General features: G+C 59.2%; 1 protein-coding gene across 1 annotated transcript; it reads left to right on the forward strand.

The window, feature by feature from the left end:
• On the forward strand, positions 1-25,881 carry CSPG4 (chondroitin sulfate proteoglycan 4). Its single transcript, XM_053955131.1, has 10 exons — positions 1-98; positions 12,221-12,384; positions 13,389-16,967; positions 17,257-17,736; positions 18,104-18,280; positions 21,156-21,354; positions 21,518-21,652; positions 21,819-21,973; positions 22,783-22,966; positions 23,163-25,881. Exons 1-10 carry the CDS (start codon positions 5-7, stop codon positions 25,064-25,066), a joined length of 7,071 nt encoding a protein of 2,356 aa, XP_053811106.1. The 5' UTR covers positions 1-4; the 3' UTR covers positions 25,067-25,881.
• Positions 25,882-26,345: the final 464 nt, after the last annotated feature.

Here is a 26,345-nt window from a genome sequence, read left to right on the forward strand (position 1 = left end):
CGCGATGGGTGCCCGAGGTGGCATCGCCACCGCGCTGCTGCTGCTGCTGCTGCTGGCCGGCCACCCCCAGCCCCTCAGCGCGGGACCCCCGGCCGGAGGTGAGTCCCGTGCCCCAGCCCAGCCGGGAGTGACGGGTGGGAAGTCCGTCGGGATAACCCTGCTCCTGGGACAGCTGGGGAGGCAGCGGGGAGCGCTGCGGACACGGGCGACCCACGAGCGCGGGCTGTGCCTCGCCGAGGTGGCCAAGCTGGCAGGAGCGCTGTGTTTTGGGGCAGGGAAGCCGAGGCTGGGAGAGGAGCGGCTCGCAGGGCGGTGGGTGCCTCGCTGGGTGCTCTCCGCGGGGCACACGATGCGTGCTCTGTGTGGGATGCGGCTCGGAGCAGCTTCGGGCGGCGCCAGGGGCAGCCGGCGGGGGAAAGGCACCGTGGCTGCCCCGCCAAGCCCGGCGCCACGGGGAGGGAGCTCGCCAGCCCTCCGTGCCCATGTTTGGCCTTGCCACGGGAGCCGTGTGCGAGGGCAGCCCCTCTTCATCGCGGGGGCTCGGCGGGAAGGAGGGAGCCGCAGCTCCCGGGGCTGTCCTGGCGCTAGGATGGCTGGTGGCCCGGGGCGACGGTGAGTGAGCGGCTCACCGCTCCCACCAGCACAGCCCCAGACGGGTTGTGGGACCACCCCTGGGGTGACAAGGCAGCGGGGACCAGCTGGGGCTGAGGGTCCCTCCCGTGGTGGCACAGGGTCGGCGCTGGGCGTGGCGGCTCCGGCGGGACAGAGGTGCGGGATTTATACCCAGTTTTCCCCATGGAGCAGCCAGGTTTGCCCACCCAGCTCTTGTCACAGATGTGTGTCCAGCCTCAGCATCCCGAGAGCCGTCCCAGAGCCCTGCTCCCTCCCCTGCCGTGCTCTGAGCCTCAGCAGGCTCTGCGGCTCTGGATGGGATCTCGTTCAGTGGGACGGGTCTGACCCTCCAGGCTGTGCCTGGGGTCTGACTGGGCACTGCACTGCACCAGCAGCATCTGCAGCTTTGAACGTGAAGGGCATTTAAAAAGCACTTTCGCGTCCCTAACTCACCCCAAAAATGATATATCATTTCACTGAGCAGTGTCCCTTGCCCAGACTTCCCCCCAGGGACCAGGAGTCTGACCAGCAGTGAGGCAGGAGCTTGCTCCCGGCAGTTCCCAAAGGAACTACTGAAAACCTCCAGTCTTTTGCTTCCTAACCATCTTCTGCATCCCAGCCCGTGCCAGTGCAAGGAGGAGGATGATCCCAGAGCCCAGCCTTGTGGCCCTCAGCACCTGCAGGGCTGCTGTTGGTCTCTTGCTATCCCCGTTCCCTCCCAGAGAGCAGGTGGCCTCTGGGACATGCTCCTTTCATTACCTTAGGCCTTGTTCTTTCTATTTTTTGTCATGCACCAAAATAGGAGGGTGCCTGGCAAGCTGAGTGGAAAAAAATCCCTTTTGTTAATGAACAGAGTGGTCTCCTTCCTCCCAGCCCTGACCTTTCCATGCCGGGATGGGATTTCCCCACATGGATCTGTTGCTTGCGCAGTGTCCAGGGTGGGACTGGACACTCTTTCATGGTAAAGGGGCTGGATAAACCCCCAAAAAAACCCAAAACCCCCATGGCCTTCACTTACACCCCCAGACTCGCCCCAGGTGACTCCCCCCATGGCTGTGACACGGCTCTGGGGATCAGTGAGCACCTCCCTGGTCAACACATGGGGCTGGGGAAGAAAAGGGGCTTTACCCCCATTTTGAAATACTGGGGACTGTTTCTGCGCTGGGCTAAACAGATGTGCCAGCTGTGACCCTGGGCCTGGGCAGCAGCTTCCCACCAGCCCCCTGCAGCTGAGAACATCCCTGCTGAGCCCAGCAGCACTCATTCCAGCTGCTCCCATGGGCTGCCCACCGTGGGACATCCCTGTGTCCCCATCAGGGAGAGCCACGAGCAGCGTGCTGAGCACGGGGCTGAGGTTTTTGGGGTGAAGCCTGTGTTTCGTGTTCCCTCCACGCTCAGGTTCAGGAACCCGGGCCTTCCTGCCCAGCCCAGCATGGGAAGAGTCATCATGCACTTCATCAAATACAGGATTATACCAAAAAGAAAAAAAAAACACTCATAAAGCTTGTCCCCTTGACATCAGAGTGTGAAGCTTTAGTAAACTGTTTTTCGACAGCCTGTCTCCTCTCTGGTTCCCAGTGAGGTCACCCACAGGCTGGGCTCCCCCTTCCCCAAAATCCCTGCTGCTGGAGGTTTGGAGTGAGGGGAGAGGAGAGAATTGGATGTGGAGACTCCCCGTGAGCAGCGTTTCACCCTGAGATTTCAGCAAGTGGGTGCCAAAATGTGATACCCTCCAAAGTTTAGGCAGACCCCAGAGGCAGTGACGGGGTCCTGGGCAGGCAAGTGGGATACTGGCATGTGCAGGATACCTGCCCATGGATAGGGAGCAGTGTCTGCCCTGGGGTGTCCATCCAGGATCCCTTCTGCTCTCTCCAGGTTCCTCAGCTCCACGGAGCCACCTCGGCTCTTCCTTTCCTCCACTTTTGGAAATCTGACTGATTTATTCAAACTTTCTTTTTCATGGTCGCGCCACATGTTTGAAGGTCATAGCTCAGAGCAGCTGGAAAAGTTTCCAGCTGATGGGAAAGAAGAGGAAAAATGCTGAAAAGGGGGGAGAACGCAAACTGGTATCGTGGGAATCGGGGAGGAATATTCTTGTCTCACTCTTATATTTAGCAACAGAGGGCTGTGGGCAAAAATATAATAAGCGCATTCCTGCAGGATTGCAGGACAGGGTTAAGCTCACCCCGAGGAGCTCACGTCAGGTTGAAGGCTGGACAGGAACAGGGCCTGGGAGGCGGGAGCCTGCGTGCCTAAATAAAGCTCCAAGCACAGACTGTTCGCAACAGGCGTTGGCCCAGCCCAGCCGCGGCTCCCCGGGGCTACTCCCGTGGCCTTTTCCAGGTGCTGGGCTCCGTTTGTCTCCTTTTTGGGAAGCCTCAGTGTGAGCATCAGCCCCAGCCTTCAGCTGGGAGACTCCTAGAAACTCCTGTGCCCTTCCCAGCTCTCACCTGGGCATCCCAAGGCTCCTTTGCCAGCAGCCCCTTCACCACGCTGTATCTCCAGAGCCCTGGAGACACAGAGAAAGGAAGGTGTCCATCAGAGCTCCCTCATTCCCAGACCAGCCCTTCCTGAGCTGCCTCCATCGTGCCCTGTGTTTGGTTGGACATTGCCATGCTGCACTGGGATGGGAAACCCCTCAGGCCTTTCCTGAGGTAAATAGACCAAGAAAAAAGGGAGGTTGAATTTACTAATATAATATACTGGTAATATATATTATATATATTATATATATTGTATATCTATTATATATATTATCAATAGAATATATTGACCAATATAGCAGAATATTGTTAGCTATTGTTATATGAAGATAATTTTTTAGTCTGTTGTATTGACAGAATATGAATATATTCTATGAAGCATATCCCAAATACATTCTATGAAGTCAGAGAACCTTTCAGAAAGCCTTCAGCTTTACAAAGCAGGGCTGGGAGTCGGGGCAGCATGGGGATCTGCAAAGCCAGGCTAAAATCCATAGGAGCAGGACTGCTGTGCCTCTTCCCAGCCCCACGATAGGGACCAGGCAGGATTGCTGCCTGATTTGTCACCCATTACCCGTCCTTCACCCTCAGGACAGACCAAACAGGGCCTCTCAGCTGGCATCGGGGTGGGGTGGGAGATGTTTGTGCCCTGAGCTGTGGATCCAGGAGGGTGATAAATTCCCATTTTCCATCCCTCTTCCCCGGGGTGTGCCGCCCATCGCGTGGCTCGGGGCAGTGCCTCTGGGAGCTGCCCTGTGCCCGGGGGCAGCCTTGGCTGCCTGACAGCCCGAAAGCAGCCCTGAGAAGGGTGGGTACTGCCAAAAACTGCTGGGAGTGGACGAAGTCATGGGGCAAACAGCATGGTTTGGAGGTGGCCGGGCCCATCACGTGCCTCCCAGCCAAGGAGGCAGAGAAGCTACATGGATCCATCAGCGTGACTCACTGGCTGGGGAAGGAGCCCTCCTGAGCTGTGAGTCAGCTCGGGACGGCCCTGTGAATCCCTGCTGCTACTTTTGCCCAGTTCTTGGCTTTCTGGAAGTTGTTTTTCCTCTTTGCTGCAGGCAGGCGAGGGATGGGAGGGCTTGGAGTCACCAGCTGCTCGTGGTGCCATCCCCAGCCGGGTTGATGGGCGCTCCCCATCCTCGACCATCTCACTGCAGCGCTGGCAGAGAGAGGGGCAGGCAGCAGGAATTTCCCATTCCCTTTCCCAGCCTCCGCCTGGGCTTCAGAAGGGCTTCAAGGTTTTCAGCATCCCATCCCACAGAAATTTCTGAGCCCACCAGGGTCATTTCCTCTGGGAGCTTGGGAGAAGAGAGGGAAGTCTCTTGGCCCGAGGTAGATGTGGCTGAGAAAGCCCTGCAGCCCTGGGAGGGGATGTGAGCACCAGCTTCCACACCCCCACAGCCCCCCCGCCAGCCGGGCCTCCCCCCGTGCTACAAATAGAGCAGGCATTTATTTTCTCTATAAACATCACCCCGGCGGGTGTTTCTCATGGATGGAAAAGTCAGGGGATAGCAGGAGTGGGGAGGGGAGGGGGAACCTCTGGAAGGACGGGGGGAGAGGAGAGGACAGGAGAAGGCAGAGCTTTCAGCTCTAGAAAGGGGGGGGGGGGGAAGAAAATACTAATTATCTCTGCAGAAAGTTTAGCATGTCAGCCCCAGAGGAGCAAAAAATACCCTCTCTTGACCCCATCCACACTGCAAACCCCCATCTCTGTCCGTGGAGAGACTTTTCTCTGCCCCCCACAGCACTCAGCATCACCAAACGCTCATCCTGGCCGCGGTCCCTGGTGCCCTGTGGGGTGCAGGGTGTTGTGGGTGCTGCCTCACCAGCACAGCTAAAGCTGAATCACCCCAATTTACACATTTTACGCCGCAATTGCACGTTTTACCGTCCCTGTTGATACATTTCCCCATCCCTGAGCGCTGGATGCTGCAATTAAGGCAAGCAGGTATCTTCTGGCAAGGTTTCCACACTCCCGCTCCTTCTTCCCCCACAATTTTGGCTGATAACTCCCCCCATCCTGGCACGTCAGGAGCCACTTGACACCAGCGGGGCTGGGAAACATCAGAGCGCGGGCGGCTGGGGCCGGCCCCTCTCCGGCGGCGGCCGCGGGCTGTTTGTTGACACCAGGCAGGATCTCTCCGGTAACACCGAGCCGTTCCAGGCATGTCTGTGAGCATCCCCTGGCCTGGCTCCTCCAGTCCCCCCGCCAGCTGCTTCCCCTCACTGGGTCTGGAGGTGAGCTTGGGAACAGGCACTGCCTCTGCTGGACAGGCAGGGATGGGATTCAGGGACCTGCAGGTGGGATGTGCACCCACTCCTCCAAGATCCTCCAGCACGGGGCTGGCTGGGATTGTCCCCTCCTCTGCCACCACAAGCCCTTCTGCAGCTCTGCAAGCTTTTCCTTCACTGGGTGGGAAGCAGCTGGGGTAGGGAACGCAGTGGCAGCGGGTGCCAGGAGGTGCAGGGTGGAGCTGGAAAACCTGCCAGCCTGCGAGACAGGGGAAGAGGTGCTTACCACAGGCTTGGGAGAGAGAAGAAGACAGAAAAAAATAGAACAAAACCCGACTTCGAATGGTTTGGAAACCACGTCCTCTGGGGCTGATACAGTATTTCCAGGCCAACTTCTCCTGGCAGCGGGAGCCTGAGTGAGCCTGAGTCACGCTGCAGGGGACGGCACAAAAGCCCCATTGAGCCTCCTGCTTCCCCAAATCCTCCCACTTTCTCCCCCCCGCTTCACTTCCCAGGGCAAAGACTCAAACACTGCTTCCAGCTTGGGCTTATTCCTTCAGTCCCTCCGGAGCCATTGAGCCACACATCGTTAAAAGCTCTTCAGCCCTGCTCCTGCTCCTGCCAGGCTTTGGGGGTGCTCGCTCCAGGGGCAATCTCCCCAGCTCTTCCCAAAAGCACTGTGACCTTTGTGGGGGGCTTCAGGCTGGCTCCCAGCTCCTTGCCCTCCCCTCCATGGCTCTGCATCTGGCCGAGCAGGAGAGCTCAGGAAATACCATCAGCTTTAGGGCTGTGCTTGAATCATCGTGAAACCACGCTGGATAAGCGATGGAGCTCTGGAGCCCTAGCCAAGCCTCCTGGACCCTGCTTTATGTCCTCCAGCTATCACAGCTCCCCAGGACAGGGAAGGCAGGCAGGAGCAGGCACAGGCGCTGGGCAGGGGCTGGGGACTGGCAGGACATGGGAAGGTACAACCAGCCCCCTCCCAGAGAGCAGAGAGCTAGCAGAGGGCACGTTTTCATGTTTTCCCCTGACCCCAGAGTCCGTGGGCTGTAAAAAGGCTGTTTTTCCCCAAAGCTGTCAGGCTGGGGAAGGCGAGCGGAGAGCAGCTGGCCGGGGAACGGGGGAGAGGAACTGAAGGAATAAACACAGGAGGAGGGGTTCAAAGCAGCGTGCTGCAGCCAGAGGCCACCCGGGTGGGATGGGGGCGAAGCAAAGCACCCCTGGCCAGGATTCTCCTCCCACACCCAAAACAAGGGTGATGGCACTTCTGGTGGTCGGCAGACCTGGGAAGGTGACCGGCCATGGCTTTTCTGGTGGTTTTGTGGGTGCTGCTTTCCAGCAATCTCTGCTGGCCAGCACTCCTGGAAAGCGCCAGCCCCTGGGAGCCCCGCCGTGAGGGAGGGCCAGATGGAGGATGGGAGGCGAGAAGCAGAGCACTCATTCCCATTGCCGGGGTTGGAAAAGCACGCACAGCCCTGGCTCAGGATGTGGGAGCAGCAGTCGCTGGAATCACTGGGACTGGGGATAAAAGAAAAAGTCCTCCTGCGTGCCAGGAGCTATCACAGCAAGGATGGATCTGTGCCCATGACCCTCCATCCCATAAATATTGAGGCAGAACCCCAGGCTTTCCTGGGGCAGGCTCAAGGGGACTGTGGTGTGATCCCCGCTGGGTTTGAATGCCCTTGCTGCAGACTAAACCCAGCTCATCTCCATTGCACTGGGGTTTCTTTGCTGTGGAGACCCAGATGGGTGCTCAGTTTAGGTCTCGGGGCACGTCTGAAGGCAGCAGCCCCCCGTTTGTCCCCCCAGCAAAGCCCCAGCCAAAGCCGAGGGCTACCGCGTTTGCCTTAAACTCCTCACAGGCTGCTCATTTCCTTCCCCGGCCATAAATAAAACCACACCGTAAAACGAAGGGAATGTGGAACATAATGAAGCCTTTCTCCAAAAGCCCATAGGATCCCTTCTTCCCGTGGCCCCTCCACCCTGTGTGGGGACAGGGGCACAGCCCAGCTCCAGCTCCGGGGGGCTACAGGTTCCATTGGGCATCAGAGCTGGGGACAAGGGAGCCTGAGCCCCCAGGACCACCCACGGCGCCGGTGCTGCCCACCCTGCCTGCGCTGGGAGTGGGACGGGAGCCTTGAGCACACACTTCGGGGGGAACAGGAGGGGATCGAGCTGCTGAGCAGCATCCCCAGGGCTGGGCAGCCACCTCGGAGCCCCTCCAGTGTTCGCAAGGCGCAGCCCCTCTGGTGTTGGCATTCCCCTGAACCCCTCCCATGTTCACATCCCCCCGAATCTCTCCGGTGTTCACAACCCCCAGCCCCTCCCGCGTTTGCGCAGCGGATGGGGGTGCAGCACAGTGAGGCTGGCAGCGGGTGACCTCACTACCTTAAAAGTTACATAAACAAAACCAACCCCGAACAACTCGGAGGGCCTCAAAACCAGCTCCTGGGGCTGCGGAGAAGGAATGCAGCAGGCTGCCCTTGGGGCGGCCCGGCAGCACCCCAGCACCAGGCACAGCGTCGGCACAGGGGCCGCTTGTTGGCACGGGGAGGCGGGCAGGAAGGAGGGCAGCCGGCGGGCTGGGCTGCACCAGTGGCTGCACAAGCCCGGGGCTGTTCGGGCAACAAGGAGCTTTCACTCCCCGGCTGTTTTTCCACCGTTGGAAAAGCGGTGTGGCCGGGATGGGGAAGCGGCTGCGAACACAGGGAGTCTTTCAGGGGGGCGCGTGTGTCTGCACGGGGCTCTCCTGGCACCGCTGCGGTCATTAAAGAGCTGCTTTAATGAATTCCAGTCCCCTCCCTGCAAACACAGCCGGCCACCGGCCCTGGCCCCCACCTGCCCCACCGCAGCTTGAATGGAGCCTTGTTGAGCATCCAGCCCCTCCCCGGCTCCACACCCCTGTCCCCGGGCAGGGATTGCTCCGCTCCTTCCTCCTCACCCTCAGCGTCCTCCAGTGGCTAGAGCGGTGGGGGACCCTGCAGCCCCCCAGGGGCTCGGCTGTACCCCGGTGCTGCTCCTCTTGCACCCCCAAAATGCAGCTGGCTGTCCTGCGGCAGGGCTGGGGATGCCCCACGCTGGGGTGGGAGCCCTGGGGCAGGGCAGCACGCAGCCACCAGCTCCCACGCCCTCCCACACGCCAGGAGCCGTGTCCCCGCTGCAAAAACCCTGCGTGCCCAGTGCCGGTCCTCTCTGAGCTCAGCTTTGCGAGAGCTCCCCTTCGCCTGGGCCTGGAGTTGGCTCCTGGAACCTCCTACGTGCTGGGAAGGAGGTGGGAGAAGTTTTTGTGCTGAGTGTTAAAAACACAAAGGAGAGCCCGAAGCAGCCTCGCTGAGCCCCAAACTCTCGGAGAGCCCCCAGCCCAGAGCCCCCTGAGCGGATGGGGATCCGCTCCCCCCCAGTCTCTGCCCTGCTCCCCCAGTCGGAAAATCCCTGAACACCAAAAAAAAAAACCGAGCCACTGGAGAGGCCGAACCAGCCGTGCTTTCAGCCGGAGGAGCAGGGGAAGAGAGCCAAAGCGTCCGGGGCCGGCGCGTGGCCGGCGGCCGGGGCAGGGCCGGCCCGCACAGAGCCCTCGCTGCTCGCCGGCTCCAGGAGCAGCCCAGCGCTCCCGGGGCCTCGCTCCCAGAGCCCTCCTTAGAGCTTTTGGCTCATCTCCTTGTTTTTTTCAATGCAGAAGGAAAAAAAAAAAAAAAACAATCCCAAAACCCAAGTGACAGTGCAGTCTGTAATCTGCTGGCTGCTGGCTGGCTGCTCGGAAACTGTGACAGAGGCTCCTCTCGCCTCGTCAACGCCTTTCAATCGGCTTGGCAAGGCACGGATGGTGATTTCCTGTGGGACGCAGCAAGCTGGGAATGTCAATTGTTTTTATCCGGGGTGAGTGGGATATCCGGGGTGTCCACTCCAACCCGTGGCCAGGACATGGGGACCTCTTGGTCCCCTTGGCAGGAGAGGAGGAGCCCCCCTTGGGAATGTGCATCCAGGGATGAGGAGCGCAACACTCCTGTGGTATGATCATGGCATCCTTAGATCACTTGAGATAGGTGCTTTTGGGGCATGGGAACGCATCCTCATGGGATGATCCCAGGATCTCACCTGAGCCTGCCCAGAGATGGGGATGGGTGCCTGGAAGTCCCTCCTTGCTCCAAGTAACGGACCGGGATGGGGCACCCTGTCCTATGGAGGCTCCTCCAGAGCAAAATGCCTTTGAAAAAAAAAAAAAAAATCCATGTTTTCTGTGTCTTTTCCAAAGTGGAGTGCAAGGAAGAGGGGAGATAGAGGTGAGAAGCTGCAGGTCCCTTGTGAAAGTGAAATGTCACAGGCCAAGTGGCTTCACATCCTGGCTGGGCTGATGAGGGAGGAGGAGAGTGGCCCTGAAAGAAAGCAGGAATTTGGGAAGAGAAACAGCAGTAACTGCCTCTGCTGCTGGAGAAAAATTCCAGTGCCTCCTGGATCCGGGCAAGGGTCCTTCCTCCTCCCCAACAAACAGCACCACTCCCCTAGGCATCCGCACCTCTGGGAGCTTTTTATTATTAGTATTTTATGAGAGAAGAAGGAAAACATTTCTGGCAGCTTTGGTAGAGTGAAGGAAGGACAAAATGTGCTGGCTGCAGGAGCTGGTGCCCCCTGGCACACTGGAAAACAAGCTGGTCTTGCTGGAGCAGCACCAAACCCTCATCCCCAGCGCCCACAGCGAGACACTGCCCAGCCCCTGGGCGGGCATGGGAGCTGCTGGTGGGTCCAGCCCAGCCAAGCTTTCCCTCCCCCTGAGAGCAGCCACTCAGTACCCATCTGAAAAACAATTTTGAATTAGGGGAAGCCACTAAAATGTAGCAAAATCCCAGTGGGAGCAGGAGCATGGAGCGTGCACAGGGAAGCTCGTCAGGAGCCAGCACACAAGGTACATGGATGTCTCTGGGGACCACATGTGCACGCACGTGTGCCTGTGGTTGTGCAAGGAGGGACAGGAAAATTCCCTTTTCCACCGTGCCACGTCACTCCTGCTCACCAAGCCCCAGGACAAGGCAGTGCTGAGAGCCCCAGCACCCACCAGCCTTGGCCAGCGGGCAAGGCTGGTTCGGCTGGGACCATGGGAAGGAGGGAGCAGGTCAGGGAAGGACAGAGCCCTGCGGAGAACAGCACAGCTCCTGTGAGTCACTGGCTGGGCTGAAGAGGACAAGGAAGCCAAAGCGCCCCATGCCAGCAGCAGGCACGAGGGCCAGGGAATGAGCAGGCGCCCCGACAGCCTTGCCCTGGGCTGGGCAAAGGGCTCGGTGTTACAGCAAAGGCCAGATATTTCCATGGTGCCATTTCCTCCCTGTCCAGAACGGGTGGGGTGATGGTCCTTGCAACACCCACGTCATCCTCCCAGACCGCAGGGGAAAACTGAGGCACTTTCTTCTGCTGCCAGTGGCAGGAAATGATTTTTTTGTGGTGTCCTGGACAAGGAGGTCTCCCCATTCCCAAAGGGTTCAGAAGAGCTTCCCTCATGCAGGGCACTGCAGGGCTCAGCTCTGAAGAAAATGGGAAAAGCTAAAACAGAGTGCTCCAACTCTGTCCCTGCCACACCAACTTTTGCCATCACCTCTACAGACGGTCTCCTTCCAAATGCCTCAGTGACTGCGGCTGTCCTGCCGGGTTGAGTTTTCACTCGTTGGGTTGGGTTTTCACTTACTGCACCACCCTGTGAGCAAAGCCTGCATTGCCCATTCCCACCCTGGTCATCCCACAGAAATTTGGGCAAGAGGAAAATGCATCCAGGGAAGCAGATGTAAGGGCAGATGCGTACCCAGACCTCGCTGTGCAGAAGATTGGTGTCACCCCAGCATCCAACATCCACCCCTGCCTCCTCCAAAAGAGATCAGGGCCTGGGACCCTGAAAACCAAATTCCTATTCTTGTTCAGCAAGACAGATCTGGGACCCCAAACCTAACTGTAGGTCGGCAGCTGGGTGGATCTGATAAGTGCTCTGGTAAAGCACAGCAGGAGAGCTTCACACATATAAACTCCAGCAGAGCCTGTGACTACATATGGACTGAAAATGTGCATTTGCCCCTGTCACTGACATATCCTCCCCAAACATTTCCAGCTTACAGGGCCGGAGTGTTTATGCTTAAGTACAGAGCTTTGCCACCGGCCGAGCTGGAGCCAAGCAGGACGGGTGGCTGCACGCCCCAGCCACACACATTTAACGTGTGTGAGATGCGCATGCACGCGTTTAGTCAGCTAAAAACTAAAAGCGCTCTAAAATTAAGCCTGGCCGCTCCCTGTACTCTTAATCCTGCACTCTCCTGCCTCTGCCCTGTGACACAGTCTGTCATTTCATGACCACATGCCATTCAGCTGAGTCCTCCAGGGCTGATGCATACTGGGTGTTGAACACGTTCCGACTGCATCTCCAGGCGTCTACTTTGAGCCGCGGTTTCCGTCCACTCTCACATCCACCTTTGGATCACTGGCACTCATATTTATTTCTCCAGCACTGAGGAGAAACACAATTCCTTTAATCAGAAGGTGCTGAGGCCCTGGCACAGGTTGTCCAGAGCAGCTCTGGCTGCCCCATCCCTGGAAGTGTTCAAGGCCAGGTTGGACAGGGCTTGGAGGAACCTGGGCTAGCGGAAAATGTCCCTGACTGTAGCAGGGGACTTGGACTAGATGAGCTTTAAGTTTCCTTCCAACCCAAGCCCTTCCAGGATTTCTTTAGGAAAACCAGAAAAACAAGACTCCCCCGAGTGTCTTTTTAGGCTCCAGGACTCCAGCAACCTGTCAGACGGCAAACAAGGGAAGGGCTGATGGATGGGCTCGGGAGGCTCCATAACCACAGCACCCACCTGGACAGGGCTTGCAGGAGTTGTCCTTCCCCGCCTGACCTTTCTCCCTTCTCTCCCCAGCCTCTTTCTTTGGGGACAGCTTCGTGGAGATGCCTCTGGCGGATGCCTCGCGCACGGTGCGGCTCCACCTGCAGCTGTTCACTAGCCAGGGGAATGGGCTGCTCTTCCTGGCTGCCGGCCAGCCCGACCACCTCCTGCTCCAGCTGCAAGCTGGCCGCCTGCAGGTCAGCACCCCGGCACCCCCATCCTCTCCCCAGGCTGGGGTCTCTGTGTCGTGGCTTCATCCAGTGAGAGGATGAAGGGGCAGCCCAGCTGCCAGGACCCCTGACGGGGAACACCAAGAGGAGAGTGGACACAGTCTTGGAAGATTCGGTTAAATACAGAGAAACAGGCTCCTGCTGGGGAAGCTACTCACCCACCGCCCGGGTGATGCCGGGGGTGGTCCCAGGGAACACCCTGACACTGGCACCCGGTGTGCATTGTGCGGTCAGACACGGTGCACAGCGCCCTCAGCTTGAGGAGGTGAGACGAGAGGACCCAGGGAGAGAAGAGATCTCCCTTGTCCCAGCTGGAACATGGGAAGCAATCAAGACAGAGCAATAAAATTCCCTGTTGTGGTTTAATGGTGTTGGCATCCGTCATGAAGGAAAAGAGCAGGGAGCATCCGAGGCACACGTCCTGCCTCTCCTGCAGCCTGGGCCGGGCTACCAACCACATTAAACCAAAGCAGAAGAACAAGCCAGCCACTGGCCAGAGGTGTCCTTATTGCAGACCCTGTGTTTCACCAGCTAACCCTCTACTTAGGCAGGCTCCAGGCTGCTGCCCACGAGGAGGAAAGCCTGCTATTTCCCCTGCCAGCTCCCAGGGGAAGGGCTGGAAGCAGCCCAGGTTGCAAGGATGGAGGGCAGCGGGCAAGACAGAGCAGGGAAGGAGGAGCCAGCATCTGGCGGGGCTGCTCTGTGAGGGGAGAGGAAGAGCCCAGCTGTGGGACAGGGAGATGGAGGACCCCAGCCCTGAGAATGAGTGAAAAAGGAGAGAAGTTCAGGGAGCAGGACGAAGAGGGCAGGCCCATGGGGAGGATGAAGGAGGAGTACATCCAGAGGTGGAGGAGTGAACCAAGGGACCAAAACCCTTGCGAGCACCCGGGTGTGGGGCCGTGCTTCAGCAGGTGTTACTGGAAGGTGGAGAGGTCCCACCTGAGCTGAGGATTTTGTGTCTTTCTCGGCAGGCCAGGCTGCAGCTGGGCTTGGAGGAGGTGACGTTGCAGTCCCCAGCAGGGCTGCAGCTCGATAACCTGGCAGTGCACGACGTGGAGCTGCTGGTGGAAGATGGCAGGATGATGCTGACCATCGATGGCCTCTTCAACAGCTCCACAGACATCGCAGGGCCAGCAAGGGAGCTGGACATCCAGCATGGCCTCTATGCCGGCGGGACAGGCAGGCTGGACCTGCCCTACCTTGCTGAGGCCAGCCCTCCCTTCAGGGGTTGCCTTCACCTGGTGACATTCAATGGCCTGGATGTCCTCTCCCATCTGTCTGCTGATGGCAGCTCCAAGACCTTCCACCATGTCCAGGAAGGGTGCAGCACACAGTTCTCTGCAGAGCCTGAGGACCCATTCGGGTTCCCGGGGCCACACTCCTACGTAGCTTTTCCCACATGGGACGCAAGGCAGGAAGCGACCATCGAGTTTGTGATAACGACGAGCATCACCCAGGCACCCCTCATCTACCACGCAGGGCTGGAGAATGACTTCTTCTACCTGGAGATCTCCAACGGGCGCCTGCGGGGGTTTGTGGAGAAGGGGAACGGCGTCATCGTCCTGCACAACAACGTCTTCATCAGCGACGAGCAGCAGCACTACGTCAAAGTCCACACGGACATCCACAAGTTTGAGATACTGATTGATTACTATGCTTCATCCACATCCAACCGGGGCATCAACAACTACCTGGACCTCCAGGGAAACCTCTTCATTGGAGGTATGGATGAAAAAGCTCTGCAAAGGCTGAGGGAGCACCATCTTTCTTTCATCTCGTTGTGGACCATGACCAACCACTCGTTTGTTGGCTGCTTGGAGGACCTCCGGATAAACCTGCAGAGGAGGAGCCTGCAGGATGCTGTGATCACAAAGGACATTACAGCAGGCTGTGGGAAGCAGGACCACTACTGGGACTATGAGGAGGTGTACGAGCAGGATGAGGCGTCTACTTCCCCACCTCCGAATGGCTTTTCCGGAGCACCGGGCCTGGTGGTGGAACCGTGCCGGCCCGACAGCAGCTTCCCACCCGCCTTTGCCAACATCAGCCGGCTGCTGCACGTCAGCCCCCTCATCGTCTCTGAAGGGGGCATGGCCTACCTGGAGTGGAAACACGCCCAGCCTACGGTAGACTTGAGCCTGGCCAACATCCGTCAGTCCCAAATCCTCTTCAGCATCACCAGTGACCCCAGGCATGGCCAACTGGAGCTGGACATTCCCGGGTCCAGGAGCAGAAGGAAGTTCACCTTGTTAGACATTGTGAATCGGAAAGTCAGGTATATCCACGACGGCTCCGAAGGGCCCATGGACCAGCTGATGCTGGAGGTGACAGTGACCACCCAGCAAGGGGTCCCAGAGTGCCTGCGGCAGGGGCAGGTGTACCTGCTGCCCGTCATGATCAACCCTGTCAACGATGCCCCACAGGTGATCTTTCCCCGTGGGAGCCACATGACAATCCTGAAGCACACACGGAAACACCTGACCACCGACATCCTGCAGGTCCTGGATGATGACTCGTCCTGCGATGACCTCGAATTCCAGCTGCACGGTCAGCAGATGGAGGAGGGTTATGTGGAGCTAGACTTCCACCCTGGAGTGCCCATTGAAGAGTTCTCCTGCAGGGACCTGGAAGCTGGCAACGTGGTCTATGTGCACCAGGGTGGGACAAACTTACAGCTCACCTTGCAGGTGAGTGATGGCACCATCCCGAGCCCCATTGCCACCCTGAGGATCCTGGCCATTGATCCTGACATCCGCCTGCTCAATAACACCGGCCTCTCCCTCTCCCAAGGCGGGGCCGCGCGCATCACCACAGCCAACCTGTCCGTGGAGACGAACGCCGTGGAACAACGGGTCTCCATCCTCTACGTCCTCACGGAGCCTCTGAAGTATGGTGAGGTCCAGAAGCAAGGGAGCATGGGAGGGGAATGGAAAAAAGTTGAGTCCTTCCACCAACAAGACCTGGAGCAAGGGCGCATCCAGTATTTTAGCACAGACCCGGAGCACCGTCTGGAAGACAGCGTGGAGGAGGTGAGATTCAAAGTCCAGGTGGGGCAGAAGCTCTTGCCAAACAACACCTTCCTCATAAGGATTAAAAGAGCCACCATTAAGATGAGGACCATGGCTCCCCTCCAGATGAAGAATAAGCGGCACAGAAATATCACCAGCAAGGAGCTGGAGGCAATGCTGGAAGATCCAAACTCCGCCCCAGTTCCCTTCCACTACATGATCATCCAGGCGCCCAAAAAGGGAAACCTGGAGCTGCTTGGCAACAGGCTGACTGAAGGCTTTGGATTTACTGAAGAGGACCTGCAGGGCAACCACCTGAGCTACAGCGTGACCATCAGGAACTCCCAGCAAGCTGAGGACTTCTTCCAGTTCCGCGTCCACGCTGGTGAGCAGCACTCGCCCGTCTATACCTACAGAATCAGCATCGGTGGGGACCCCGATGCACCAAATTTGACCAACGTGCTCCTGACCGTGCTGGAAGGCGGGCAGGCCGTCATCTCCAAGGATCACTTGTTTGTGCAGAGCGTGAACAGCATGGACTACATCTATGAGGTGATTGAGGGGCCAGCGCACGGCAGGCTGGCCTGGGCTGCGTCCCACGGCTGGGCCTCCAGAGAGGAGATCACGGAGTTCACCAACGACGACATCCTCCAGCGCCGGTTGCTGTACCAGCACGATGACTCCGAGACGCTGGAGGATGACATCCCCTTCGTAGCCATCAGGCAGGGTGAGGGCAGCGCCGAGTCTGAGGCCGAGGAGGTGAGGGGCGTTTTCAGGGTCTCCATCCAACCCGTCAATGACCACAGCCCTGTGCGGGCAGTGAACCGAGTCTTCAACGTGGTGCGCAACGGGCAGCACCTGCTGACCACTGACCACATTGCCTTCACTGACAAGGACTCCGGCTTCTCCGACGCGCAGCTGGTGCTGACCAGGAAGGACATCTTATTTGGCAGCATCGTGTCTGTCGATGACAGAAGCCACCAGGTCTATCGATTCACGCAGGATGACTTGAGGAAGAAGAAGATCCTCTTCGTCCATTCCGGGGCCGACCGGGGCTGGATCCAGCTGCAGGTCTCGGATGGCCTCCACCAAACCACAGCCCTCCTGGAAGTGCAGGCATCAGAGCCCTACATCAAAATAGTCAACAACACTGGTCTGGTCATCCACCAGGGCACCCAAGGGAGCATTGACTCCTCTGTCCTCAGCCTGGAGACCAACATGGACATCAGGTCAGATGAAGAGATACGGTTCCTAGTAACCACCCCGCCAAGGTGGGGGACCGTGCTGAGAGGGGAGCAGCCGGTCATGGCCTTCTCCCTGAGGGACCTGCTGGCAGGAGAGATCTCCTACCACCACAACGGGAGCAGGAACACCCGGGATGAGCTCCAGTTCACTGTAGAAGCAAACGAGGTGGCAGTAGAGGACACACTGGCCATCAGCGTGTTCTTGGACACCCATCCCAGCCCCCTGAGCATAGTCAACCACAAGGAGATCTATGTTTTCCAGGGGGAAGCGGCTGGCATCAAGGAGGAGGACTTAATGGTGAGTATCCCCTTCTCTAGTCATTCCCCAGGCCCGCATGAATTCCCTGGCCACCAAACCAGGATGGTCACCCATGGGACTCCGTTTTATTCCCACCCGCTCAGAGCCAAGGCCTTTGTCAGGCTTTGCCCAGGGGGCAAAGAGAGAGGGCTTCAGACATGGTCTCAGTAAGGTGGTTCTCCGAGTCCATCCCCCAGCAAAGCTTTGAGGGATTGATTGCACAGCAGGTGGGCTGTGGGGCAGCCCGGCCTCAGTTACCACTCATGCCTCATCTCCCCCACACTCCCAGGTGACCCACGAAGAGATACCTTCCCAAGACATAGTCTACCTGGTGAGCAGCCCCCCAGCCTCCGGCTTCCTGGCAATGCTTCACCAGAGCCAGGACGTGAACGAGCAGCCCAGCCTGGACCCCATCCAGTCCTTCACCCAGGAGGACATCAACAGTGGCAGAGTCCTCTACCTCCACTCCAAGCCCAACGAGGAGCGTGACCAGTTTGTCCTGGACATCACCGCCCGCAGTGCAGACCCTCTGGAGGGGGTGGTGGTCAGCCTGGTTGTGCTGCCCATCACCGTCCCCTTGGATGTCCACAACATCACGGTGCCAGGAGGTGGCTCTGCCGCTATCTCCTCGAGCATCCTCCGCATTCCCAACGCCTACTACCCAGCTCTCGGCGTGGAGTTCAGGGTGCTCGAGCCCCCCCGGTTTGGCACCCTCCTGAGCAGCCAGCGGCCCGAGCAGGGCGGGCTGCACAGCTTCACCTGGAGTGAGGTATAGCACCCACGGCACCCAGCTGCCCACCAGGCTGCTTTCCCGAGGGTTTGGGGAGAGCCCGGGGTGGTCTCCAGCCCCCAGCCACACTGGGAGGTTGGGGAGGGCTGCAGGAGTCTTCTCCCCATCAGAAGGGATAGAGGCGTTTGGGGTGATGGGTTTGCTCTGCAGCCCCAGATAAGGGATAAGGGATGGGGATGCGGGCAGAGCACCCACGGTGGGCTCCAGGTCTGCTTCCCACAGAGAACCCGCAGGGCTGCCCCTGAGCTAGTGGTGGGTTGCCGTCATCCTCCCAGGATGGTTCAGGGTCACCTCCTCAGAGGGGCCTGTGTCCTCCGTGGAGGATCACCTGGCCCTTGCCCCGCAGGTGGAGAACCAGCAGATCCAGTACAGGCAGGATGGTCGCCGATCCCTCACAGACAGCTTCACCATCCTGGCCAACGCCTCCGAGGTATCCCGACAGAGCCATCCCCGGACTCTCTTCATCACCATCCTGCCCCGCAGCACCAAGGCGCCGCGGCTGAAGGTCAACGCCGGTTTGCAGGTAAGGGCGGGACGCCGCGGGGAGGGGTGGCCAGCCCAGCGTGGGAAGCGCCCCTGCGCTGGCGGTCACCCGCCTCGGGGAGCTGGCGTTCGGCGGAGCCGGGCTGCCGCCCAGAGGCGGGCCGTGGGGAACGGGGAAAGGGAGGAGCGTGTTCCCGCCGGGGCGAGGCTCTGGAGGAGGCGGAGAGCGAGCTGTGCTCGCCCCCAGCCCGTCCCGCCCCGCCGCTGCTGCGGGGATCGGCCGCGAGGTGGGAGCATCGCCCCGCGGGCCCAGCGCGGCGAGCGCTGCCACGGCGGCAGCGCCTCCGCAGCCCCTGCTGCCCTGGCAGCTCCAAGAGCAGCTTGCCCGCGTTTCGCCAACACAGGCTGGAATTACTCAATCATCTGGGCAGCTTTCGCACCTCTCTTTACGTCCATCCCAGAAAACGGCAGAAGGGAAAAGGTCTCACCTGCTGCTGAACTCCCACCTTCTGCTTCCAACACCTCCCTGTCCCATTCGGGGTCACTAATGCAAAATTTCAGCAGAGAATTTAGTGGAAAACACGGAAGCACAATCTTCTCCCCCCACGCCCCCCTGCACCTATTTTCATTACGCCGGGATTTCTCAGACTGGCAGCTGGAAAGCAATCTAGTCCATGAGGATCGGCACACCGTTGCCTCGGGAAGGGTTCTGGGAGCCTGGACTCTGGAGAAGATGCCCACGGGGAGGGGGCTGCCCTGCCTTGCCCCAGACACAGCCATTTTGAGCGATACCAGCAAAGTTTGGGAGGTACCCCCAGCCCCAGCTCTGTGCCTGCCCCAGTTTTCCCCCTCCAGCCCAGGAAGCTTCCGACTAAATCCATTTTGTAGACCTGCCTCACCTGGGCCAAAATTCAGGCAGAAGTTGACCCCTCAGCCGCTGGGCCCGTGCCAGCCCTTTTTCCCCACTCCAGACATCCAGTGTAAGCATGGCCTTCCCTTTCCCCCAGCCATCATGATAAGAATAAGGGTGAAAAGACGGAAAAACCTGCTAAAAATAAAGTTTGAGGCAGCAATTTGTCTGCCTTTCCATGGGAATCCCTTAGCACCCTGGGAAGAGTGATCACAGCTGCCCAGAGGAGCTCTGGAGCTGGGAAAGGCTTCCTTCCCCCAACGGGAATGAGGGGAGAGGCCCGGCCCTGCTGTTTGTGCTCTGGTGAGGAATGACTTCAGTGTTTAAAGGTCAGGCCGGGCCCGGGAGAGGGATTGCACAAAGGTTTCCAGGGATGCCGAGGGACAACAGGCTGGGTCTAGACCCCAGAGTGGAGCCCCTTGGGAAGGAGCAGCAGTTTTTGGGCTGGATCTGAAGGAAGGATGGCTGGATGCCACTGAGACAGAGGCTCCCACCGCCACCCTGGAGCACACGGCCACGCTCCCGGCGCTGCTCCGCCACCTCCCCGCGTGCTCTCCCCGGGAGCAGAGGCGACACGGAGGCTGAGCAAACACAAAGCGCCGAGCGAGCGAGCGCAGGAGCCGGGCGGAAGGCTTTAATAATTCAGGGAGGACGAGGAGCAGAGAGAAATGGGTCAGCTCCCGCAGCGCGGGCTCTGGGCCGGGAGCAAAGCTACTCCAGCCACTCTGACTGCCCCTTCCCGCTGGACAGCGGTGCCCTGGGGCTGCCAGTCCCCCCTGCTTTGCCCACAGGGAGTTTTCTTTGGCTCCAGGCCCCCAGTGTGACTGCAATTCCAACTGCTGTGGGTGCTGGGGAGAGGAAGCAGCCCAAAAAACTCAGTGAAGCTCCTGTCCCGGCTGTGTGTCCAGCAGCACTTCCCCCACCCTGCCTCTCCAAAGCTGTGTTTTCTAGCCTGCCTCTGCCATCCCGTGGGGACTGCTGAGGGATTTAATGTCTCTGTCGGCACCCACACCCACTCGAGCAATGTTTTGGGTTAGGCCAGCTGAAAACAGCAGAAAAGAGCTCATCCAGCAGAGGCACCTCCTCCAGCGCCTGCCTGGGTGTTGTCTTGCAGATTCCCGAGATGCAAATCTCCAAGATCCCAGCCTCATGATGCTGTGGGATGTTGCACATCCCACCCCTCCACCCCACGTGAGCCGTGGCACGGCTCCATCCATGCACCCCATGATTTCCAGGCATCCTGAGGGCAAAGGGGCAGCTCTGGGCTGCGGGGGCAGAACCTGTTTGGCAGCACAACATTCATCCCTGTGGTCTGCCAGGATGGAGATGTGGCACAGGGTCACGAGCGGGGAAAATCGTCGCCTCCAGCTGGAGATGGGAGATGCCAAGACTTTGGGGTGGCAGTGTTCCCACGGGAGGGTCAGTACCACTGGATGGGAGGAAGCGGTTCTGGGAAGTTCCTCAGTGGCTCTGAACTCAGCCACATATTTGTCATTCCTGGAGGGTTTGCTGGGACAGCAGGCCTTGCTGCAGCCTTGTGAGGGGGTGGTGGGACGGGAGCTGGGACGGGAGCAGGAGCGAGGAGAAACACCCAGCCAGGGAGGGACAGGGCTGCTTGTGTCATTGTGTACCCAGCAGCAGCTTGTGCACCCCACGAAAACCCCTTCCCTGCAAAGCAAGGTCCCAAAGGCACAGCCCCTGCCCCAGGGCACCGTGCCCTTTTCCACTTCCAGGAACTGGGGAAACCGAGGCACACTTGCCCTCCCAGCACGTGCCGTGCAGAGGCGCGGACCCAGCTGTGTGGCACGTGCTGGCAAACACGGCAGCGGTGACGCAGGGCTGGGAAGAGGCCAGAAGATGGAGGCATCCCCAGGACACAGACAAGGCGCCCTTGTTGGGCTGGGATGTGCTCTGGCACCCAGCAGAGTGGTCTGAGCTGGGACGGGAAAAAGGGGAGAGGTGCCAGGGGTATCGCAGGGAATTTCAGCCTCTCCCAATCCCCCAGCTGCGGGAAGGTGCCACGGCTGTCCTCAGCCCCCACGTCCTGAGTGCCGAGGATGAGGACTCCCCAGCAGAAGAGGTGACCTATTCCATCCAGCCCCCGGCCAACGGGAAGGTCGTGCTGAGGTCAGCGCCCGGCGCTGAGCTCCAGAGGTTCACTCAGGCCCAGATAGACAACGGCCTCATCCTCTTCGTGCACCAAGGTAGGGCAGGACTGAGGTGCCCCAGACCCCCTGCAAGGGTGATGGGGACACTCTGCCACCGCAGGGGATGCCAACCCCATCCCTGGTGCAAAACCCTGACGGGTTAAGGGGGAGCTGCATCTCCTCTGGCCCCCGCAAATGCCCAGGTCTGTGCTTTCCACAGGACCCCTGGACGGCGGCTTCGCCTTCGACCTGTGGGATGGTGAGAACCTATCTCCTGGGCACTTCTTCCTCATCAGGGCCCAGAGAGAGCCCGTCATCAGCCTGGCCAGGAAGCAGAGCCTCACTGTGTGCCCAGGTGGGTACCAGCACGTTCCCATCCTCCCAGTTCAAATGGGGCCCCCTTGGGACTCCTGTCCTTGCCCAAGCACTGCTGAGATGCCCCTGGCAGAGGTTGCAGGTGGGTGGTGACTGCAGGTGGCAAGGTGACTGGTTGAAATCCATACTGGATGTGTTTTTTGCAGGTGCCCTGGAGCCCATCACCAGCCAGAACCTGCAGGCAGTGAGCAATAGCCCCACCAGCTCCACCGCTCTGTACTACAGCATCGAGCAAGCCCCTCGCCTGGGCAGGCTGACCACCTCACAGGGGGAGGAAATCAGGAACTTCACCCAAGCCCAGGTGAGATTTCAATTCCTCCAGCCCCTCAGAGCCCCAAACACAGCCCTTCATCACCCCCACCACAGCATGGGGGTCCCAGTCTGAGCCCAGTGCCACCACAGGCACCTGATCCCAGGCAGGAGGCAGCACAAGGCTCCAGCCGTGCTGTGACTTTCCCAGCTCTGCCAACAGCTGCTAAGAGGGATTAAGAGCTGCTGCCCCAGCCTTGGATTTAGCACTGGGGGAGGCTGAGGGAGCTATAATCCCTTTTCCTAGGCCATCTCCCTGCTGCAGCCCCAGCCAGCCTGGCTGCTGCTGAAGGGAAGAGCCAAGCACGATTTTTTCACCCCTGCTCTGAAAAAAACCCTTCTCCTGTGGGGCCAAATTTTGCAGGGCCCAGCAAGGGTCTTATTTTATTTCATCATTCAGAGACACATAGGTTTACCCTCCCTGGAAGGTCCTCTGTGCTATGCTCACCCTCGGAGGATGCTGAGCAAGCTCAACCCTTCCTCTGAGCCTCAGTTCCCCTAACTGCTGCGAGAAACATCATAGAGTGATTTGGGTTGGAAGGGAGATTAAAGGTCCCCCCCAGTGGACAGGGACACCTTCTACTAGGCCAGGGCTCCAAGCCCTGTCCAACCTGGCCTTAAACACTTCCAGGGATGGGGCAGCCACAATTTTACATCCTGGTAAAGAAACACCATGAGCTCTCCATGGTCACTACCATGCCACGGCTAGTGAAAATCCCCATTTCTTACCTAATTAGAGTTTGGTTGCTCCATCCCAGAGTCAAGACAGGAGCTGATCAAGGGGTTTTTTTTAATTTTCAGGTGGACAGCAAGCTCGTTTTCTACCAGCACGAGATGCCAGGCAAGCCCTTCTGGCTGGCCCAAGATGCCATCCGCTTCCGTGTGGTCACTCCCACAACCATCTCAGATTCTTTCATCCTCCTCATCCTGATCTCCTTCGAGGAAAATTGTCCCCAGCGCTTGACTCAGCTTTGGAAAAATGAAGGTAAGGGTAGGATGGAGAAGCATGGGACAAACCAGCTCTTCAGGAGCGCTTGTTTGTCTGAAGAAGAGAAATATGTTGTTTTCCATGGCTGATACATTACACCAGACATCTAAAACTGCCTCCAATTCCTTCTTCCATCATTGCATCAAACTCTCACCAGCTCTCACTAGTTGATTCTTATCCCTTTTCTCGCCAGGTCTGCAGCTCACAAGGGCTCAGCAGGCTGAGATTGACACCTCGGTGTTGGATGCCTCCAACCTCCTGAGCCAAATCCTTGTCCCTGAGAGGGCTGGATATGATGTTGTCTTCCTGGTGACGGAGCCGCCAGCTCGTGGACAGCTCTTGGTGGCCGGTGTGCCTCTGCAGCAGTCACGGCCATTTTTCCTGCAGTCAGACCTGGCAGCGAGGCGTTTGGTGTACGCCCACGGTGGGGACAGCGCCTCCAAAGACCACTTCAGTTTCAAGGCTTGGCTCCAGCCCCAGGAACAGCGGTCTGTGCGTCCTCCGCAGGATGGGGTGGTGATCTCCGAAGCATTCAACGTAACAGTGACCAGCAGCACCGCGTCACCGCGGGTGGTGAAGCGGCAAGAAGTGCTGCGGGTCCCACAGGGCTCCGTGGTCACCTTGTCACAGGAGTACCTGGATGTGGCAGACCCACTGGTGGCCCCGCAGGAGATGGTGTACAGCGTCCTCCAGAGACCCCTCGCTGGCCACGTGGCCAGCGCACACAACCCACAGGAGCCCGTCAGCCGCTTCACCCAAGCGGATGTCAATGCTGGCCGCGTGGTGTTTGTTGCCACTGGGAGCCGTGCTCCAGGCTCCTTAGCCCTGAGGCTCTCCAGTGGCCACCACCCAGCCATCCAGACCTCACTGGAGGTCGAGGTGCTGCCTGCCCTGAGCACCACTGCCAGCCCAGCGCTGCTGGAGGTGCCCCAAGACCTGAACAGGGCCCCTGTGTCCCAGCATCACCTGCTGGGTGCCGCACCACGAGGGGCAGGTAACGTCCTGTACAGGATCACCAGGGACCCCAGGTTTGGACAGGTGCAAGTCAACCAAAAGCCATCACGGGGCTTCTCACAGAAGCAGCTGGATCGCGGGGAGGTGACGTTCACCTTCAGTGACCTCAGGTCGCCCGAGGATGACTTCCAGTTCGTTGCCATTTCGCGGGCAGGAAACAGGAGCGGGGTGGTGAACGTGACCGTCCGTGCTGCGGTGAAGACCCGAGCGGGCAGCCTGTGGCCCCGAGGCAGCACAGCCCTCCTGGACACCGGTGTCCTCGATGCCAGTGAGCTGGCCAACCGCACCAAGAGCGTCCCGGTCTTCAAGGTCCGCAGGGCGCCCCGTGCCAGCCGTCTTGTCAGGGTATCCAGGGATCCAGGCCAGCCCACCTCCCCGATCGACACCTTCAGCCAGAGCGAGCTGGAGCAAGGGCTGGTGGGGCTGGAGGTGCTGGATGCTGGGGACACCCAGCAACCCCTGCAGAGGGACAGCTTTGTCTTCGAGCTGGCGGCTGCCGGCGTGCCACCGGCGCTGGCATCCCTGGAGTACGGCATCGAGCCCTACAATGCCTCAAAGTCCTACGGTGTCACCCTGCTGACGGTCCCGCTGGCACCCTCACCCCCAGTGCCCCGTGGCACGGCGCGGAGCAGCCCCAGTGCCAGCGAGCTGGGCATGTCCCCCACTCCCGGGCTGGCCCCCAGTGCCACCACCAGCCCCAGCCCTGGGGCGGGGGGCACCTTCCTCAGCTTCATCGAGGCCAACATGTTCAGCATCATCATCCCCATTTGCCTCATCTTCCTCCTGCTGGCTCTCATCTTGCCCCTCCTCTTCTACCTGCACAAGCGCAACAAGACGGGGAAGCACCACGTCCAGGGCACTCCCACCTCCAAGGCCAAGAACGGGGCCGTGCCAGACCACGAGACCTTCCGGAGGACAGACCCCAGCCAAAGCATCCCCCTAACGACTGTCACCACCCTGGAGGGCAAGGGCACGGGCCCCCTGCCCCCAGGCACGGGCTCTGGGGCACCTCCAGACCCCGAGCTCCTCCAGTACTGCCGGACTTCCAACCCCCCGCTGAAAAACAACCAGTACTGGGTGTGAAGGGCTCAGGTGTGGTGGCACGAGACCACCGGGGCGTCCAGCCCCTCCTGCAGCACCACCAGCCACCTCCTCCCGGCTCTCCTCCTCCTCCTCCCTGGGAGCTGGCATCCCACAGATGCAGGAGGGCCCTGGGGATACAGGGGCTGCTGCTCCAGCCCACCTTGTAGCCCCACATCTCCTTTGGGCAGGGGAGAGGGGCACGGCATAAGCAACTGGGGACAGGCAAAATTCCTGAGCATCGCTGGGAATTGCTGACTTTGGGCGCTCATTTGGGCAACCTGATGGAGGGCACAGTGCTGGGGGGCACCTGATGACACTGGTCCCCACAGAGCCACCCAGGCTGGTCCAGTGGTGGCTCCTCTGAAGGCAGCACAGTCGCCACAGGGGTGCTTTTCACAGCTCTTGGTAAGAGAGGAAGGATGAGGAGCAGCTTGCGCTGAGTCAGGCTGGGGATGAAGCCGCCCAAATTCCCCAGGGCTAGGCGAGACACTGAGACAGTGAGACACTGGAGCAGAGGCTCAGAAAATATTCTGTGGCCAATGCCAGGGGAATTTAGGAGTCCCTACCCACTTGGAAAAATACCGCCTCGCTCTTTCTCTACTTGCTGTGTGCTGCATGAAGCCAGTTGCACCGAGCCCTGGGGGGGGGTTGCACAACAGGTAGGACTTGGCAGGGAGGGATGGCTGGAGCTCACCTGGGCAGTGTGAAACCCGAGAGGAGAGCAGAGAAGCGGAGCCAGCACGGTATTCCACTGTATACTCCAGTATGGCAGAAGTAAACAGAATAAAGTGCCTTTTCCGAGGTGCATCGCTGTTTTCCTGAGCTGTCTCCCTTGCCAGGCCTGTTTGAAGCTGCTGAGCGACATTTGGAGGTAATGGACCATATTCTGGGCTCTTGCTCAAATTTTCCCCAGCCTGCAGTCCTAAAAACTTAAATAGAAACTGTCTGAGGGAGGGCAGAGGAAAAACTGAGCGCTGAGCTCAGGATGGGACCCAACAATAATACCCTGTGCTGCTCCAGCTGGGAATCTCATCACAGGGCACATCCTGCTCGCACACATCTGGTGGGAAGCTAACATGAGCCCCCAGGGACCACGGGGGACCACTTGCACCCCTCTCACCCAAGATAAAATCCAGCACATGATCCCTCCCTGAACAATGACCCTGTGTGGTCCCACTCCCAGGCTGTGGCAGAGCTGGGGTGTTTGCCTGGACCATGCCAGCAGTTTTCCTGGCTGGGTTTATGGTGCCAAACCTTTGCTGAGCAGTAAATCACACGT

Source organism: Vidua chalybeata, chromosome 13 (assembly GCF_026979565.1).
Source record: "Vidua chalybeata isolate OUT-0048 chromosome 13, bVidCha1 merged haplotype, whole genome shotgun sequence".
NCBI classification, from domain to species: Eukaryota; Metazoa; Chordata; class Aves; order Passeriformes; family Viduidae; genus Vidua; species Vidua chalybeata.